This window comes from Microchirus variegatus, assembly GCF_963457635.1.
Source record: "Microchirus variegatus genome assembly, chromosome: 4".
NCBI lineage: Eukaryota > Metazoa > Chordata > Actinopteri > Pleuronectiformes > Soleidae > Microchirus > Microchirus variegatus.
Genome location: NC_139805.1, coordinates 33,674,622 through 33,695,514, shown reverse-complemented (window position 1 = coordinate 33,695,514; position 20,893 = coordinate 33,674,622). Strand labels below are relative to the sequence as shown.

Here is a 20,893-nt window from a genome sequence, read left to right as displayed (position 1 = left end):
AAGCTGCCACCCCCCCCGACTCAGCCTCGGATAAGCGGTAGAAGATAGATGGATGGAGTCTGGGCTCTTCCTTAGAGATAGGGCGAGAAGCTCGATCATTCGGGAGGGGCTTAGAGTAGAGCCGCTTCCCCCTCACATCGAGAGGATCCGGATGAGGTGTCTCGAGCATCTGGTCAGGATGGTAAGACCCAGGACTTGCTGGAGAGACCAAGACTCTCGTGTCAGGATTCCCCAGGAAGAGCTGGATGAAGTGTCCGGGCAGAGGCTTCTCTGCTCAAGCTACTGCCTCCCTTGACCCCACCTCGGTTAAGCGTCATTGGAACAAACTCAAATCTTTGCATTGGACAAATATGACAAATATTCTCATGCCTCACATGATATAAAAATATTAAAGGCCCATTGTAGAAGCAGTTTGTGGGCATGTGTTCAATATAACAGACAGACCTGCAGTACTGACTGAGGTCTCATGAACACAGTGATTCTTAGTTTCACATGATTATACACCAATGAAAACATCACCATGAATATTATATCACACGTCTGCCACTGGATCCTCATAAAACACTCCGTTCAATACACGGAGTCACACTGACATTAAAAATTAAAGTTAAATATTGTTGGAGGAGCCTGTACATATCCGTGAATTAATATAGATGATTCTCTGCTGGTTGCCTAGCAACCTCACGGCACAGGCCAGACTGCTGGAAGCCGCCGGTACCTGGCAGAATCGCATCAGGCGTCACAGATGGGAACAAATGAATATTGTTATGTTACGAATTGTCTTTAACGACGGTTAAACGTCCCAGAGCAGAGCGTCAACACCCACAGCTCTCGGTTATTCGCGTCGCTCGGTTTAAACGCTTGAATTTCTGAAGTTTTTCACTGCTCATTAGCGGCATTAGCGGCATTAGCAGCGTGTTTGCTAACACTCTGGTACAGACCGCCTGTCCCTGCAGGGTCTCCAGCCTAACTGGGTCATTTGGAGCAATAACACTTCAACCGATTATAGCCAATTAATCCTACTAGCTCCGCTGTGGACCCGTCCATTTAACGGTGCCGTTCTGCTCCGTTTGACAAACATCGCCTCTGACAGCGGATACAACATTTCTTTCTCTCCTCCTTTTTTTTCCTTCTTCTCCTCTACACACACACACATAGGTTTGCACAGCTATCCTTTTAAGAACTCCCATTGATTTCCATTCATTTAGACCACCAGTACCACTTAAATACACTTCATTCAGATTGTAGCCCCTAAACCTAAACAGTTCTTCAGAAATAAGGCTCTGCTACGTTATATTTACACGTTATTATAACATACTGTACAACAGGGATGCAGCGATTATTTGATTACTCGATTACTAAATTAATCTATTAAAGGTGCATTATGTAATAAATCTAAAACAACTGGCCATAAAATCCTCCTAATATGTCACAGAGACTCAGGAATAATGTTCATATAACAAACTGAACTCACCAACAACAACAGTATAGACAAAATATTTGCATTAAAAAATATTTTTTGCAGACTGCAAATCATGTTTATGTTTTGAAATCATGTTTTGGCATGTGGCGCCACCTACCGCCGACTACCAATCATTGCAGTCAGTAGAGTCTCAGCTGCCGAGCAACCACGGGTTGCCAGTTACGTCAGACAACGAAACCTAAAAGACCTCGGTATTTTGAATTTTGAATGTAGTAACTGTTTTTGGCCACATTCTTACATATGGCACCTTTAACTGTTTTGATAATCGGTTTGAGGGTTTTCTGATCTTGCAGTTTCTTAAATGTCAATATATCCTGGTTTCTTTGCTCCATGTAAACAAAGAAATCATTCAAACTGCATGAGTTTGGCTTGTGGACGACTAAACAAGACATTGGAGAACATGATCATTTCTAGGTTTGGGGAACACAGATCAAATGTTTTTAAAGGTTTTCTGCACTCAATAAATCGAGAAAATAATCTTAAGTCGCAGCCCGACGAAGAAACAACAAATTATGGGCCTTGTTGTGCAGTAAAATAGCCAAAATGTAGCCCTAAATTTCAACAAGTTCTTCAGAAATGAGGTTCTGCCTCTTAAGGACCAGGTTTTGGTCTCCATGTGGACTACTGGTCCTGACAAGGTCAATGTTTATGACACACATATTCTTGTACAGCAGTCTTAGTGAGGAAACCTTACTGAACCATCACAACTAAATGGTTAACTTAATCCTAACCCTATTCTTACCCTAACCCTAACACCAAGCCTTAACCCATAAACAAGCCTTTTTAAAGTGTACTTATTACTGCTCACAACACTGCATAGACTTCCATTTTTGCCTAAACTTAACCTTAACCCAACCACAAATCAAATCTGAGTCCTCACCAGTTCCTCAGACATGAGGTTCTGCCTCATTTGGACCAGGTTTTGGTCTCCATGAGGACTACTGGTCCTGACAAGGTCAGTGTTTATGCCAGAAAAGGTCCCTAAAGAGGCGACAAACACAAGAACACACACACAGACACACAGTGGAAGGTTGTGAGAATTGGAATTGGTGTTCGGCTTAAAGAGCAGAGATAATCTACACTGGCAGGGGAAGTGAACACGGTGATGGAAAAAAGTCTGGAATCTCAACAAAGATGAGGTGACCAGAAGTTCACTCACTGTTTTTTTTTTCGGACGAATCTTTAATTTTCCACGCAAATTTATCAACTTCTGATGTCCAAAAAACAAGTTTATACAGATATTCATTTGTGTTCTTCTATTAGCTCATTAGCAGGATTTAGCTTCATCCGTTAATATACTTCACATGTTTTTTTGAAACCACGTGGTAAGAAGAGGTATAAATAATTTTGTGTGCGTGTGAGAACAGATGGATCATGGGTATTGGCGAGGATCTTGGCAGTGGTTTTTTCGCTGCAGTTACCGTGTGACAGAGCAGCTGTCAGGGCTGTGATCGATGCTGAGTCGTCCTCTCATCCAGAGGAAGAGGATGAAGACTGTCAGAGCAGCTCAGGCCTGAGTGGATCATCACACTGAGCCACACCTCAGACACTTGATCTGCAGCTTCTCTCGCCGCTCGCCAACAACGGATCGTTGCTCTTTGTGGATTTCAAAGAAGAAGAAGAAGAAGAAGAAGAAGCCCACGCCACATCTCTGAGATTACGTTGTGATGTGATGTGAAAGTGTACGAAGGCCGCGTTCAGATCCAGTTGTGGCGAGTTAACAAAAGCCTCTTCTTTCTTATTTATCTGACTGTAACAGTGAGTCAGTGCAGGCTCAGGTGGAAAAAACCATTGGATTCTCAGGAGTGCAAATATTGACGGTCCAATAAAAACGTAGAAATCTGCTTAGTTTTAGCTAATGGTTATTTTCAGAATCAATCAATCTATCAATATTTTCTTAAGTAATCGAGTACTTGTTTTAGGGGTGTTACGATATAAAATATTATCACGATATTTAAGTCATGATACAATATAATCACAATATTGCAAAATATTTTTTATGCTACTCCACAAAAAGTAACATTTTTATTTGTAACATCGTTTAACACTTATATAAAAGCGCGTCATATCGCAATACTTCACAATATCTGGCTTTTTTTTACCCCGACCCCTAACTTGTTTGGTCCATAAAATGTTGAAAAATGCTGACGAGTGTTTCCCAAACATTGAAACGATGACGCTCGCCAATCAATGTCTTATTTTTGTCCACAAACCAAAAATAAATCTGTTTTAATTATGTATTTATATTTAGACTTTATTATTACTTTGACTTTATTGATCCCTTGGGAAAACTCCCTCAGATAAAAATAGAAAAGGGTTAGGGTTAACAAGGAAAACAGAAAATATTGAATTTTAAGAAGCTTAAAAGATCAGAGAGCTTATTCTAATAAAATAATTTAAAAAAACATTTAAACCAATTGAATCCATGACAAATAATTTAGTAATTACTTAATCGTTACAGCCCTAGATACAATCCTCTGAAAACAGAGACAAAATTGAGTTCTGCTGAATTTCCTGAAACTTGGTCGGAAGATGTTATCGACTAAGACGAACAAAAAAGTTGACCGTAACCGCGGCCTCAACTCAACAGGAAGTCGGCCATTTGGAATCTTTTTGGCGACCTATTTTGGCAATTTTTGCGCCCTACGTAAATGAGCTCGACACATCAAAGGCAAAAAGTTGTCGAAACGTTTCGCAGATCAAAAGTGAGGTCAGGGAACTGCTGCGTGAGGGACGCGAGGGGCCCGATCATGACTGCGTGAAGTCCTAGTTTATTTATTTATTTATTCAAAACGCATGGACGAAAATACTAAATTGGAGGCTTCACGATGGGAGCTTATTCAACTCGGTGGGTGATGCTAGCTGTGATTGGCTGGTTGCTTTTCCCTCAAGACCAAATGCACATTATCTTTAAATGCAACCATAGTAGTGCTGTTGGACTACATGGTGAACAGCATCATGGGATTTGTGGTATACTAGGGGTTGATAACGTTGACGGAGGGCCTTTCCAGGTGAAGTTCGCACACTTAGAAATAAAAGTGTGAAGTAGAACCATATTCTACGGCTTGTCCTCATAGGAGAACCCTTTCTGGAGGGTTCCACCAAGAACCCTTTTTTTTTAAAGGGTTCTTTGGATCAAAATGGTTCTTACTGGAACCATTAGTGTTACCAAGAACCCTTGAAAAACCCTTTATTCGGGAAAGGTTTTTCAGAAGCAAATGGTTCCAGGTAGAACCTCAGCCCTGGTAGAAGGACGTTTTTGGAACCCTTATTTCTAAGAGTGTATGTTCTCCACACGTTCATGTGGGTTCCCTGTCCAAAAACACGCTCCACGTCGGCTGGGATTGGCTCCAGCCCCCTGCGACCACGTGGAAGTTGCGTGAAGGTCATGTGGAGGTTACGGCGGTAGAACCAGACAGTCAACAGAGGAATGCATGTTGCTAAAATGGCGTTGGTTGGTGCTGGAATCCGCTCAGATAGGACGTCTGGTACATCTGCGCATTCATGCAATTATCTGGTGAGCCAGTGTTGTAGCAGTAGCAGCAGCAGCAGCAGCAGCAGCAGCAGCAGCAGCAGCAGCAGCCGCCCATAATTACTCAGAACGGAGCATGCGGCAAATGAGATAATACGTCTGGACAGCTGCGGTGTGTGAGCGGAGGATATTGTCAGAATGAACAACATGTCCAACCTTGAAGTGGATGATTTTACAACAGCGGGGACCGCGTCACGTTCCACCGCCGTCAGCAGAAAAAAAAAAGCTCAAACTCATTGAACTCGTACAGTGTCGAGCTGTGTGTTTCCAGCTGTGATGATGCTGAGACTGGCGTTTTTTTTTTTAACCAACACGTCACGCCATGATACGTGCGTTTCCTTCAATGTGAGCGTGACCCGACAGGTTTATCGCAATTCACGTACTGTACATCCGTTCTCGTCGCTGTTAGCTACGGAGATGTAAAGTTCAGCGTCTGTTAACCTCAGAATAGATGCTACGTGCTCTGAACACGACGGTGACTTCCATATTTGTCGGATAAAGAGCGTTAGAACACAGTAAATCTGGACGAAGGATGGTTCCGACGCGGCGGCCGTGGCGCGCTGCAGGGACGGCTTGAAATCACTTTCCGTGTCCGATACCAAGGAAGCAATTTCAAAGACATCATTCTCCAACTGTGTAACAAACATTCTGTTCCCCATAAAGAGGAAATAAACATCAGACACGACGTGACTCAGCTGAAATGCTGTATGTGTGATTGTGTCGGATTCACGTTTTCCACTTTACAAAACGTCCGATCCAGTGATTTTCACTCGTATTAAAGCGACACAGACGCTAAATATCATATCAGCTCATCTCAAATCTGGTAGATTTTACAGCATAAAAAACAGAGGCTTCTTTTAGAGGAAAAATAGAAGATATCCAGTATCACAGAAGAGGTTTTTAGACGTGAACTCAAGAAAACTTTGGGAATATTGGACGTTTTCCAGACTTTACTGTTCATATATGACCGGAACTTCAAGACCTTTGTTTTATCGACCTAACTTCCTCTGTATGACTGAGAAGCGACAGATGTTTCTGATACGAAATTTCAATACTTATCAGTTTTAAATATATGATTAAAGCTGCATTATGTAATAAATCTAAATCAACTGGCCATAAAATCCTCCTAATATGTCACTGAACTCAACAACAACAACAGTACAGCCAAAATATTTGCATTAAAAAAAATATGTTTGCAGACTGCAAATCATGTTTTGGCAGGTCTACCAATCATTGCAGTCAGTAGAGTCTCAGCTGCCGAGCAACCACGGGTTGCCAGTTACGACAGAAAACGAAACCTAAAATACCTTGGTATTTTGAATTTGAATGTAGTAGCCGTTTTTGGCCACATTCTTACATATGGCGCCTTTAACAATAGATGATCAACTTGAACCTACGTAGCGTTAGCTTGTTAACATGTTTTGCTGTCATTACGGCTAAGTTGGGATGCACAATATTGGACGTTTTGCCAATATATTGGGAGTGGGGCCGATACCCGGTACTGATATACATTTTTCCCTGCACTCAACTGCAGATGTCATTTACTGGAGCAGTGGTGAGAAAATGGTGGTCCGTGGGCCAAAAACTGACCCGTCTGCATCAGTATTTGGGCCCCTGCAGATGATTTAACAAAATCTGATCTTAAATTATTTGCGTAACTTCACAAAAGAAACCTAACGTAACCTAAAAACACTGCTTGTTGTCGTCATGGAGAACACCAGGTTTGGTGGAGTAAATGTCCGTAAAAGTTCAATTACTTATATAAAAAATAAAAATTGGCCCTTGGCCACATTTACCTGCTGATCGCTGTCATCGAGCCTCTGTCATGAATACAAACCAAGGAGGAAGCCCAGTGTTTTGGCCATTAGTCACATCGGGAGACAGCGGTATCTGTGTTATCTCTTTACATTAGCGCTGCCAACGCTGATGTGAGGAGGACATTAACTCTGCCAGAGAAATGGAAAAATGACAGAGGGAATATGAGACAAGTGCCTCTGGGCAGGCGCTAATTATAGTGTTTAGTTGCCTTTTTTTTATGCTTAAGTGGAGAAAATACAAAAACTCGGATGTAAAACTAAATAATTGAAAGAGACAATGCAAAGCTCACTGTTTGTTTGTTTAAAGAAGCCAAATTGAATAAAATTAGTTTTGAAAGTAGTATCTCTTAGGAATTGATACCAATTTCTAGTCCCAGCCCTATTTATTTATACGCGTTTCATTCTGAGATTTTCGGGTTATTCCTGGTTGAGGACAGAGGCGTCGTGACTGTTAAAGCCCCTTGAGGAGAATTTGCGACTTGCGACACTGGCCCATATTAAAAAATAATTTAAATTGACGATCGCAGCCACATTAAGCACCATATGAACCTAGTGTTGCATCGTGTTGTTGGCGTCTCCGTGTCCTTGAGGCTCTGATTCCTCACGCGTTAAGAGTTCCAATAAAGTACAATAATAATCATCATCATAATGTCGTAATGATCTTGAAAATGAAGCTCAAGTTTTATTGTAATCACTGACATTATCAAGGCACGTTAGCGCAGAACTATGCAGGATTTTTACCCATTGTTTTGCGGGAGATGGGGAGGGGTTGTCTCCACTGCCCCCTACTGGCTGTTAGCGGAATAAAAGTAGCCTCAGAATCAGGAAGTGTCGTGAGGTCTCGTGAGAATCAAAATAATCCCAATTAAGATATTTATTCAATATCGTTCAGCCCTAGTTTACAGTGGTGTCATGTACTCCGAACCTGTAGGGGGAGCTCTGTAGAGGAAAAGGGTTCAAAAGCAACCAGACTTGCAAAGTTCAGCTGTAATGAAATCAAATCTCATGGCTTATTTGTGATTGTTTTTTTGATTACTTTGCATTATATATTTGTTATTTGGAGCAAAAAAACAGTTTATAGCAGTTCACAATTCATTTAGTTAGAGCTGCAAATAACCATTATTATTATTCATTCCTCTATTCATTTCTCGATTCATCGAGTAGTTTGGTCCATTTTTTGCAAAAAACCTTGAAATGATGGTGTTGTCATTTGTCTTATCTAGATAGGACGCTAGTTAGCTAGATAGATAGAACGCTAGTTAGCTAGATAGATAGATAGAACGCTAGTTAGCTAGATAGAACGCTAGTTAGCTAGATAGAACGCTAGTTAGCTAGATAGATAGAACACTAGTTAGCTAGATAGATAGAACGCTAGTTAGCTAGATAGATAGAACGCTAGTTAGCGAAAGAGATAGAACGCTACAAACCAACATTTTACACTTTTAATGATTTCTTCGTCAAATGGAGCAAAGAAACCAGAAAATATTCACATTTAAGAAGCTCAGAAAACACGTTTTAATTATTGAGAAAAAAAATGAGTCCAATCAAATTAATTGAGCTCTATCCTACATGTCTTAAGTCACAGTTGAGGTTGTTTAATACGACGTACTGGCAGCTAAGTTGGCGCTGACTGCACTGAACGCGCTCCCTCGGCATCTAGAACATGGCTGCCAGCAGGGAAACGACGGCAAAAACACATTTCAGACACGTACCAAACAGGCTTTTCCTGATCAAGTCGATGCCAGAGTTTGTAAACTGCTCACACAAACGCACCCAGCTCCAGAGACCAAATCAATTCCAAGTGCAATTTTAGCTGTTGCTCCTTCAACACACAGAGAAAAAAAAGAGCTGTTAATCAAGACTTGTTTACTTGCGGTGACTTGGGCTGAATTCTACCTCTTTTTAGAAATAAAGTTGACTCGACTCCTGGCAGCAGGACGATGTATATCCCTGACCAGCCTCCAGTGTGAATAATAATAATAATAATGATAATGTAGATGCTTTGAGGACGGACACTCAGCCTTGAATGTCTTCAAAGTGAATCGATCTGCAAAGATTTGGCTGATGTTCACATTTTAATTAGTGACAAATCTATAATCTGGATTAAACTTAAACGGATGGTATATTAGGTGTCTGATCCTGCATACACACCAGAATTAATTTATGCTTTGACAAAGATATGTTTTTTTTCAGTTTATCTATCTGTCTATCTCGCGTTATCTCTATCTATCTATCTATCTATCTATCTATCTATCTATCTATCTATCTATCTATCTATCTATCTATCTATCTATCTATCTATCTATCTATCTATCTATCTAGCGTTCTCTGTATCTATCTAGCATTCTATCCATCTATCTAGCTAGCGTTCTCTCCATCTATCTAGCTAGCGTTCTCTCTATCTATCTATCTATCTATCTATCTATCTATCTATCTATCTATCTATCTATCTATCTATCTATCTATCTATCTATCTATCTATCTATCTATCTATCTATCTAGCTAGCATTCTAGCTAGCATTCTAACTATCTAGCTAGCGTTCTCTCCATCTATCTAGCTAGCGTTCTCTCTATCTATCTATCTATCTATCTATCTATCTATCTATCTATCTATCTATCTATCTATCTATCTATCTATCTATCTAGCGTTCTCTCCATCTATCTATCTATGTATCTAGCTAGCGTTATATATATCTAGCTTTCTAGTGCTCTATCTATCTCGCATTCAATCTATCTATCTAGCTTTCTAGCTAACTAGCGTTCTATCTATCTATCTATCTATCTATCTATCTATCTATCTATCTATCTATCTATCTATCTATCTATCTATCTATCGAGCTTTCTAGTGCTCTATCTATCTAGCATTCAATCTATCTACCTTTCTATCTAGCTACCGTTCTATCTATCTAACTAGCATTCTATCTATCTAGCTTTCAAGCTAACTAGCGTTCTATCTATCTATCTATCTATCTATCTATCTATCTATCTATCTATCTATCTATCTATCTATCTATCTATCTATCTATCTATCTATCTATCATGTAGTACATGTTGTACACGTGTGTTTCTGTTGCTCTGCTGAGCAGAAACCATGTCAGGAGTCAGGAGTCCTAATTGAAATCAGAGCAGACCTCATACGTCTCTGTAGTTGGATTAAAAGGATAATCACTTTATAGTATTTGCTGGAGCCTCTGCCTTAATGGTATTGTTGCCTTAATTACATTACAGCCACGATGGATGGGAAACATTTTAAAAGCCAAGATTGTTCGTCTTCCCAGGATGCATTCATACATTCATACGTCCATACATTCATTCATGAATACATTCATACATCCACATGCTGGGCTTGTGCTGTGACGCGTTTTCTCTGAAGCTGGACCCCAGAGTTCACTTTGTTCAGTTTTATATTGTTTACCGTACACTACGATGTTGGTGGGTCTCATTACGCTGATTGCAGTTTGGGGAAGAGCTATAAAAAGGATGTCCGCTCATGGTGCTGCTGAAATGTCAAAGATAAAATGCTCCCACTTATTAAAATTAAAAATAAATAAGTAAATAAATAGAAAAAATAGACAGATGAATCGTGGAAGATTTATGTATTAAATACATAAATAAAACGAGGTTTACTATGATCTATGCAGCCAATGAAGCGTAGCATAGACTACATTTATTTTGGAATCCTATCCATCTATCAAACTAAGTAGCGTTCTATCTATCTATCTATCTATCTATCTATCTATCTATCTAGCATTCTAGCATTCTAGCTAACTTGCATTCTATCTAGCGTTCTATCTCTAGCTAACTCGCGTTATATCTATCTATCTATCTATCTATCTATCTATCTATCTATCTATCTATCTATCTATCTATCTATCTATCTATCTATCTATCTAGCATTATATCTAGCTAGCTAACTTGTGTTCTAACTAGTGTTATATCTCTCTAGCTAACTCGCATTCTATCTAGCGTTCTATCTATCTAGCTAACTAGCGTTCTATCTATCTAGCCAACTAGCGTTCTATCCATCTATCTATCTAACTAACATTATATCGAGCTAGCTAACTTGTGTTCTATCTAGCTAACTAGCCTTCTATCTCTCTAGCTAACTCGCGTTCCATCTCTCTAGCTAACTAGCGTTCTAACTATCTAGCTAACTAGTGTTCTATCTATCTATTGTTCTATCTATCTAGCCAACAAGTGTTGACTCCTGCCACATCCAGTGTACGAGTGCTGGTCCTGGATTAGGGCATCTGGTAATACTAATCTTGGCCAAATTAAATATGTGGATCACTGGAAAACTAGGTGATCTGCTATGGTGACCACAAGAGAGGGAGAAGCTCAAAGAAAATATACACAATAAATAAATAAATACGGATTAATTGGTTAAATGCCTCCACACCACATATTGTACAAGCTAACTGTTTGTTGACCTGCTGCTCTCTCACACTAAAGTTTGCTAAAGTCTCCGTCTCGTCCTCCCGCCGCAGGTTGGAGTGGGTGGAGATCATCGAGCCGCGCACGCGGGAACGCATGTACGCCAACCTGCTGACGGGCGAGTGCGTGTGGGACCCGCCGCAGGGCGTCCGCATCAAGCGCACCGGCGAGAACCAGTGGTGGGAGCTGTTTGACCCCAACACCTCGCGCTTCTACTACTACAACGCCTCCACCCAGCGCACGGTGTGGCACCGGCCCCAGGCCTGCGACATCATCCCGCTGGCCAAGCTACAGACTCTGAAGCAGCAGACGGACGCCACGCTCCCCCGCCCTGCAGGAGGAGGAGGAGGAGGAGGAGGAGGAAGAGCGTCCGCGGACAACAGCCCGGGACGGAACAGTGGAGTCAGCAGAGAGGGAAGCACTTCCTCCTCCCTGGACCAGGAGCTGTCTGAGAAACAGAGCAGCAGAGACGAGGCAGACAGGTGAGGCTGCTTTTAGTGGTGAGTCACTTCACATTAGAGACGGAGGCAGAAACGACGCAAACACAACGGAAACACAACTTTTCCCCATCCGATCGCTCTCTTGTTTTGTCTTTAAAAAGTTTTCTGCAAACACAGCAACGTTTCTAGACATGTAGGTAGCTAGTTAGTTAGATCGCTAGCAAGTTAGAACGCTAGTTGATTAGATAGAACGATAGTTAGCTAGATAGAACGCTAGTTAGCTAAATAAATAACTTTTCTAGAAATGTAGGTATCTAGTTAGTTAGATAGCTAGCAAGCTAGAACGCTAGTTAATTAGATAGAACACTAGTTAGCTAAATAGGTAACAACTTTTCCCTATCCGATCCCTCTCTTGTTTTGTCTTCAAAATGTTTTCTGCAAACACAGCAACGTTTCTAGAAATGTAGGTAGCTAGTTAGTTAGATAGCTAGCTAGATAGAACGCTAGTTAATTAGATAGAACGCTAGTTAGCTAGATAGAACGCTAGTTAGCTAGATAGATAGAACGCTAGTTAATTAGATAGAACGCTGGTTAGCTAGATAGAATGCGAGTTAGCTAGATAGATAGAACGCTAGTTAGCTAAATAGATAGAATGCTAGTTAGATAGATAGAACGTTAGTTAGCTAAATAGATAGGACGCTAGTTAGATAGCTAGCAAGCTAGAACACTAGTTAATTAGATAGCTAAATAGGTAACACAACTTTTCCCTATCGGATCTCTCTCTTGTTTTGTCTTGGGGCTGCTTTTAGTGGTGAGTCACTTCACATTAGAGACGGAGGCAGAAACGACGCAAACACAACGGAAACAACTTTTCCCCGTTCGATCACTCTCTTGTTTTGTCTTTAAAAAGTTTTCTGCAAACACAGCAATGTTTCTAGACATGTAGGTAGCTAGTTAGTTAGATAGCTAGCTACATAGAATGCTAGTTAGCTAGATAGATAGATAAAACACTAGTTAGTTAGATAGATAGAACGCTAGTTAATTAGATAGAACGCTAGTTAGCTAAATAGAGAACACAACTTTACTCCATCTGACCTCTCTCTTGTTTTGGCTTTAAAAAGTTTTCTGAAAACTCAGCAACGTTTCTAGAAACGTCTTCATACCTACAAAAAACACAAAAAACGACACTAGACTGTCATCTATATGCCAGGCCTGAGTGTGGCGATGTAACGCCGCCACAGAAATACACCAAAAACAGAGAAGAAGATGGTAGAATCGTTAAAAGTAGACTGATTCAATGATTCAAGTATAAAAGGCTCTATGAAAGATTCTTCACGCATGAATCATGTTTTAAAGCTAATCAACAAACATTCCTCGACTTCTTATTATTTAAATCTTCAATTTCTGCCAAATTAAATTAAATTAAATTGTGCACAAACAGTTCGTCAATTATCAATTTCAGGTGTCAAAAGTTTCAGTCATCGCTGTGGAAACGGCTCCATCCTCCAGCTGTTCTGCTTAGACTGTAGAGAATCGTCCTATAACTAACTATAGAGACGGTGATTTAATGAAATTAAATTAAATTGTCACTCAACACCTTCTTTAAAGTGTCATGTGATCATAATTAAGGCGAGATTGAGATTAGATGTGTGAGACGTCCACAGAGATCTGAGAACAGTCTGTGAAAAACTGTCTGCAGGGAATTTTACCAGAGGTATTTTTTAATTATCAGCATTGGCCGATTAATATTTATTCTTACAAATTATACATTTTCATTCTCAGAAAGTTGATAAATGTTGCTACTTCCCTAAATACTGACTTATTTTTTGATGGACGACGCTGTAGCTCAGGTCTTTGGAGATTAAACCAGGATGTCAATCAAAACTCAAGCAGATTTTTTAAAGAAAATTGATTTTTTGTCAGTTTTTAAGAACACGTCCTAGTTATGATGTTGAAAATGTGAGGGTCACTCTTTCATTAGCCTCTGCTGTGTGACGACAGGCAGCGGCGACCGCTTCATATAAACCCCCAGACCACCTGGAGGTGAAGGTCACAAATGGAACACGGCTCAATCTTTTCCATCTCCTTCGTCCTCCTCCCTCCTCCTCACCTCTCTGTCTAACTAGTCTCGCTTTGCCGCTCGCTGTAATCTGCTGCAGTCTGTGATGATTGGTGGACGTGTCTGAGAGGGGTCACGGTGTCCTGTAAATGTCTTCTCTAACACACACACACACACACACACACACACACAGTGTGTATGGTGATGTTCCAGCCTGTTCTTCACATGCTGCAGATTCAGAGGAACAGCTAATCACTGCTCTTATACACAATTACAGCCTCTGTCTGTGACGGAGATTTTCCACCAACGCGGTTCCAGCGCGGCACAGCACGGCTCGATTCTGCACGGACAGAACCTGGTGTTTTTTTTTTGTTTTTTTAGTATCTTATAATTCCAAAATCTACTAATAGTTCCTAAATCTACTTAGAATTCCCAAAATCTTCTTATAATTCCGAAATCTACGCATTGTTCCATGTTCTACTTAAAGTCGCACAATCTACTTAGAGTTCCAATTTCTTAGATTTCCAAAATCTACTAATAGTTCCTAAATCTACTAATAGTTCCTAAATCTACTAATAGTTCCAAAATCTACTTAGAATTCTCAAAATCTTCTTATAATTCTGAAATCTTCTTAGAGTTCCAAAATATACTTATAATTCCAAAATCTACCGTTAGTTTCAAAATCTACGTATTGTTCCATATTCTACTTAAAGTCGCACAATCTACTTAGAGTTCAAAATTCTTATAATTCCGAATTCTTCTTAGAGTTCCAAAATCTACTTATATTTCCAAAATCGTCTTATAGTTCCAAAATCTACTTATAGTTCCAAATTCCACTTAAAGTCCAGAATTCTACTTAAAGTCCCACAATCTACTTATAGTTCTGAAATCTTTGATTCAAACAATGCTGAACGTTCTTTTTGTTCCCTTCATCCTGTCGTTAGTCCGTGTTCTAACGATCAAAATGATCTTAGAGACATTATTTGAAGGTGGAAATCCTAGATTGCGTTTCTTTAAGTCAACAAACGCGCGTTAAAGGACATTTTGACTGAAACTGTGATGATCAGAGGACTTTCAGCAGGGCTGTGTTTTCATTAACTCATGAAATATGAGTTTTAAAAGGCGTGACGTGTGGTTTTTGAGCCGCTGAAAACAGCCAAACGTGAGGCAGAACCCTTAAAGAGCAGCGTCTCTGAATCTGAAGCGAGACAATGATCCGTTGACGATGAGTGACGTGATGTTTCTCCTGTGGAGAAGCTGCTTCACTCTCTGCAGCGTCGACTCAGAAACAGGTCGAGAGTCTGAGAGCAGGACAGGAGCTGTTTGTGTCTGACAGATGGGAGTTATTGACCTCTACACACACACACACACACCAACACACACACACATGATCCCATTAAAGGAGTGCAGGAGGAACAAATGGAGGCAGAGAGGAGGAGGATGAGGAAGGACAGAGATGAGGATGAAGAGGAAAATGCTGGGATTTTAAGGTCGTCTTAAAAGTGGAATTTTAAACTTAATACAATACAAAGGTGAATCTGCAATTCTTAAAAACTAATATCAATTAGTGGAGATACGAGTGGAGATAATGATTTATAGATTCACTCCTCTGTGTACGCACACAAATGTGACACAAATAACAAATATACCTGAAAATCAACCGATTCATTGATTATTAATTAAGTAATTCTTTGCAAATGGAAAACTCTGATCCAATATTCATATAACGCCAAACCACAACGAAAAGAGAAAAAAACTCCCTTTCAACAGAAGAAGAAATCTCTGACAGAAACAGACTCAAAGATGTGCGGCGATGTGCCAAGACAGGTTGTGGTGAAAGGAAAAAAATGGGGGACAGAGGAGAGGTTTTTTAATTTAGCGTCCATTTTAAATTATGGAATTGTGAATGTAAAGAAATTTTACACGTTTTTGTGGACCGCAGAGGGTGGGAGGAGTCAACCACAATCTTAACCCTCATATGCCTGGATTTATTTGGATTTTATGGCTGTGGAATTGTCCAAAAAAGAGTGAGTCCTTCTGTCCCCTTTTTTACAAGATTCTAAATCTGGCAGTTATTTATTCAACTGTTTAGGAATTACAGTACTGAGAAGCTGACGTCACAGGCTCGCAGGTGAATCTCGTCTGTGATTGGACGGTCGTGGGTTAGTCCTGAGTTTCTACCGTAATGACAAGAATATGGACGCAATTTTATATCACAAATGGATATGAAAAGTACACATGCCAAATAAAAATAGTAGTTCCAAAATCTACATATATTGTAATATTGTTCCAAATTCTACTTAGTCCCAAATTCTACTTATTGTTCCAAATTCTACTTATTGTTCCAAATTCTACTTATTGTTCCAAATTCTACTTAAAGTCCAGAAATCTAGAATTTGTGACGTCCAACACAAAAATCAAAGCAAACGAAGCCGAACTGTAGAATTTTGTCGTTCTTTTTGTGCCGTTCATCTAACCTGTTGTCAGTGCTGACAAAATGATCTTACAGACATTATTTGAAGGTGAAAATCCTCCATTGCTTCTCTTCATGTCAGTCAAATCCAGGCTGGTAACAGAAGAGTCAACTGTCCTCTTTAATGTCCTGTACACTCGCAGGACACTGAAGGTCCTGGAAGGGACGACAGACTGCAGCTCTCGCTCGCTCACACAGCCAACAGTGCAGCCTGATTCTGTATAAATAATCCACTCCAACAGTGGAAGAAAGATGTGTGTGTGTGTGTGGGGTCAGTTGTCGTAGTAGTAGTTTAATGTTTGCCTTTATGGAGCCCTCTGCTTCAGTAAACCCATTTCATTTCATGGGGGACTGCGTTTGTGTCCGCGCACGCGCACACACACATAACGGGCATTTTCACAAACGCCAGTTATCCAGATAAAGTTGCGTCACAGACGTCAACGATTGTGAATTTAACTTTATTCGGTAGAAAAAGATGTGACAAACCACAAAGAGATGACACAAGGCTAAACACAGTGTCTTTTTTTAAAAGTTAAACGTTGTCAGAGTCTGAGTCGACGATACTCGGCGAGGAGGAAAAACGCGCGTCTTTTTGTGATAAACGCTCTGTGGATGTTTGGGTTCATAAATCTGTCGTCCAGTGATTCATGATTTACCTTCTCAGGGTCTGAACTCACAATATTTACAAATCAGCATCGTCACCTCCTCCTCCTCTACCTTCACCGAGCCTTCAGCTCTGACTGTGAAAGGGAATTATTCATGGTGGACCAGGAACCATCAGGGAACCTTGAAGTGACTTTGGTCCTCAAATCTTTGATCCTTCCTTAAAGCGTGTGTGTGCGTGTGTGTGTGTGTGTGTGTGTGTGTGTGTGTGTGTGTGTGTGCGTGTGTGTGTTGAATGGGAGGCCTGCTGGTGCAGCTGGAGATTGTCAGTCCAGATGGCTGGTGGATCTGCTGTCACCCATGCTTTATTGGATCTGGTTCTACGTGAAGTGTCTACCAACTCTTTCTCTCACACACACACACACACATTTACACAGAGAGAGTCTGGTTTCCATGACTTCAGAGGACATCACATTGACGTTCTTTCACTTCCTGGAGACTTAACTCTAACCTTAACCCTAACTACTACTGGTTTAACCCTACATTTAACCTCAGAAATGAGGTTGTGCCTCATTAGGACCAGGTTCTGGACAGAAAAGGTCAACAGATACAACAAATACGAGAACACACACAGAGAGAGTCTGGTTTCCATGACTTCAGAGGACATCACATTGACTTTCTTTCACTTCCTGGAGACTTAACTCCAACCTTAACCCTAACTACCACTGTCTTAACCCTAAACCTCAACCTCAGAATTAAGGTTCTAACAAATTAGGACCAGGTTCTGATCTCCATGAGGTCAGAAACGGTCCTTAAGAGACAACAAATACAGAAGAACACACAGTCAGAGTCTGGTTTCCATGACTTCAGAGGACATCACATTGACGTTCTTTCACTACCTGGAGACTTAAGTCCAAACTTAACCCTAACTACTACTGGTTTAACCTTAAATTTAACCTCAGAAATTAGGTCGTGCCTCATTAGGACCAGGTTCTGGATAGAAAAAGGTCCTAAAGAGACAACAAATACAGAAGAACACACAGTCAGAGTCTGGTTTCCATGACTTCAGAGGACATTAAATCAACTTAAATTCATTGTCCAGGTCAATTAAACCATGATGGCCATTCAGTGGTCTGTGTTTGGGGAAATTGGTGATTACACGTTCCCCAGCTTGTTGTAGACCTCAGAAATGAGGTTCTGCCCAATTAGGACCAGGGTTCTGGTCTCTATGAGGACAGAAAATGTCCTAAAGAGACAACAAATACAGAAGAACACACATTTACACAGAGATATTCTGGTTTCTATGACTTCAGAGGACATCACATTGACTTTCTTTCACTTCCTGGAGACTTAACTCCAACCTTAACCCTAACCACCACTGACTTAACCGTATGTTTTACCTATTAGGACCAGGTTCTGGTCTCCATGAGGACAGAAAAGGTCCTAAAGAGACAACAAATACAAGTCAGCCTTTTTTCCATGACTTCAGAGGACATCAAATTGACTTAAATTCAGTGTCCAGGTCAATTAGACCCTGATGGCCATTCGGTGGTCAGTGTTTGGGGAAATTGGTGATTACGCGTTCCCCGGTTTGTTGTAGACCTCAGAAATGAGGTTCTGCCCAATTAGGACCAGGGTTCTGGTCTCCATGAGGACAGAAAAGGTCCTAAAGAGACAACAAATACAAGAACACACACCTTTACACAGAGAGATTCTGGTTCGTATGACTTCAGAGGACATCACATTGACTTTCTTTCACTTCCTGGAGACTTAACTCCAACCTTAACCCTAACCCCCACTGACTTAACCGTATGTTTTACCTATTAGGACCAGGTTCTGGTCTCCATGAGGACAGAAAAGGTCCTAAAGAGACAACAAATACAAGTCAGCCTTTTTTCCATGACTTCAGAGGACATCAAATTGACTTAAATTCAGTGTCCAGGTCAATTAGACCCTGATGGCCATTCGGTGGTCAGTGTTTGGGGAAATTGGTGATTACGCGTTCCCCGGTTTGTTGTAGACCTCAGAAATGAGGTTCTGCCCAATTAGGACAATGAGGACAGAAAAGGTCCTAAAGAGACAACAAATACACAAGAACACACAGAGATTCTGGTTTCCATGACTTCATAGGACATTACGTTGACATAAATTCATGTCCTGGACACTTTAACCATCACCCCAAACCTAAACCTAAACCTCATCCTAACCATACAACATGTCTTCACCTGAAAATATAATATTTAACTCCCATTTGTCCCTCATAATCTGCACTAAAAGTACTCTTTACCATTCAAAACTACCAAAACTGAGCCTCACCATGATGGAAACGCAGCTTTAGTCTCTGGAGTCTCAGTGTCGTGAGATCGCTGTCGTGCAGCTCTTTGCATGTTTACAGTCTGAACTCAGCCGTACGAGCCGGGCTAATCAGAGCCAACGAAGCACAAACAGTCGTGTAGTGAAGGGACACACGAGATAGAAGCATGTACTACACTCTCACTCTTTAACAGTAAACACAAAAGCAGGATAACTCGGCTTGACTGTGGGTTTGCTGCATCACCAAATGTCCTAATATACGTTGTTCTCTGCGTACGTTTGAATCTTGGATGTAGTTTTGTATTTTTGAGACTAAAATATCTCAGAGCAGCTGCGTCAGGACGACTCTGAGTGATTCACTGAGTGCAGACGATGTATTTCTGTATACAGTAGCATTACAGTATTACAATATACCTGCTTCCTAGAAGAAGAAGAACAGTATTGATTGTTTTAACGGAGTTTTCTTGTTCTCGGATTCTGAATTATTGAAAGTTTCTGCCTCAGAGTGAAACGCGTGGACACTCGTGGGACGTGGACTAACCTTGAACTCCGTGTGCGGTCTTAATTACGGCTTCATCAAACATCAAGTTTGTGCTGCGTCTTGCAAAAGCTCTCGGCGTCAGAAAATAATGTGCGTGATGAATCAATTCCCCCTCCTCCTCCCTCCTCCTCCTCCCTCCTCCCTCCTCCCCCGACCGTTAAATGAGGCAGAAGCACAAAAGAAAATCTCAGTCATCACTTCAGGCTCAGGTCACTTCACTCACTCAGGTCTCTGTATGATGTTTAACTCCAGGACTTTTAATGCACTGTCAAATCCCCATAGTGTGTTTGACAGAACATTTAGCCGCTTCACAATCACTTAATACGCAGATGACGTTTTTAATTAAGTCACAAATTTCTGTTTGTCCAAAGGGGACGAGTTAAACCACGGTCTTTCCATAATCCTGTCTGTGTTTCATAGTCCAGGTCCATTAGACCAACCCTGGTCCTCAGGAAACACAGCCATGCCATGGTTTACATGTTGCCCTGCTCCAAAAACTGCTGATTCAAATAAATTGTCAGCTCATCATCAAGCTCAACTTTCAACTTTTGTCAATGTTTTTTTTTTTCAAATGTTATATTTAAACTTTTGTCATTCTTTTTTTCCCCAAAATTTTGTTAACTTTTGTCAATTTTTTGTTTCAAAAAAATTAGATTTTTTCTTGGGTGTTTTTGGTGCCAGGAATTAAAGCGGACCTAGACCAATTAAAGTTCCAATTAACGCTGTTTTTTAGTGTGTATCTGCATCATTACCTTGTTTAAGAAGCCCTGAAGGTTCTAAACAAACAGTTCTGCCATTGCTGAGAACGCTGTGTTTTATTGTAATCTCGGGCTCAGCGAGATCTCTGAGAAAACCCGGTCCGGTTAACGGTTCTCCGGAACAGCAGATCGTCCTGCTCCGGGCGCTTGTCCGGGTACATCCGGTTGGGTACATTGAACCGCAGAAGAAGAATAACGTCCGTTGTGGAGGTGTTTCACGAGCGACAGTGTCTTCTGACTCTGGGTCTGACTCTGGGTCTAAAGGTCGTCAAAGGGACTGTGGCGGGGAGTCGTGAAGAAGCTATTTTTAAACATTGTTAAAACAATGTTTTGATAATGAGGAGCACTGCATCCACCGTTCCAGAGGGGGAAGCTGCGCTTCTGAGAGCGGGTGGGCTGAATATGTCACTTCCGGATATTGGCCAATCACAACACACTCT

General features: G+C 40.8%; 1 protein-coding gene across 1 annotated transcript in view; it reads left to right on the top strand.

The window, feature by feature from the left end:
• The window catches only part of arhgap39 (Rho GTPase activating protein 39), a gene marked incomplete at its 3' end in the record, with an annotated part of 88,692 nt that overhangs the window by 45,769 nt on the left and 22,030 nt on the right, over positions 1-20,893 (top strand). Inside the window, exon 2 of the mRNA XM_083887570.1 lies at positions 11,320-11,748. Coding sequence (XP_083743696.1) covers positions 11,320-11,748 — 429 coding nt within the window. The remainder of the gene's footprint in view (positions 1-11,319; positions 11,749-20,893) is intronic.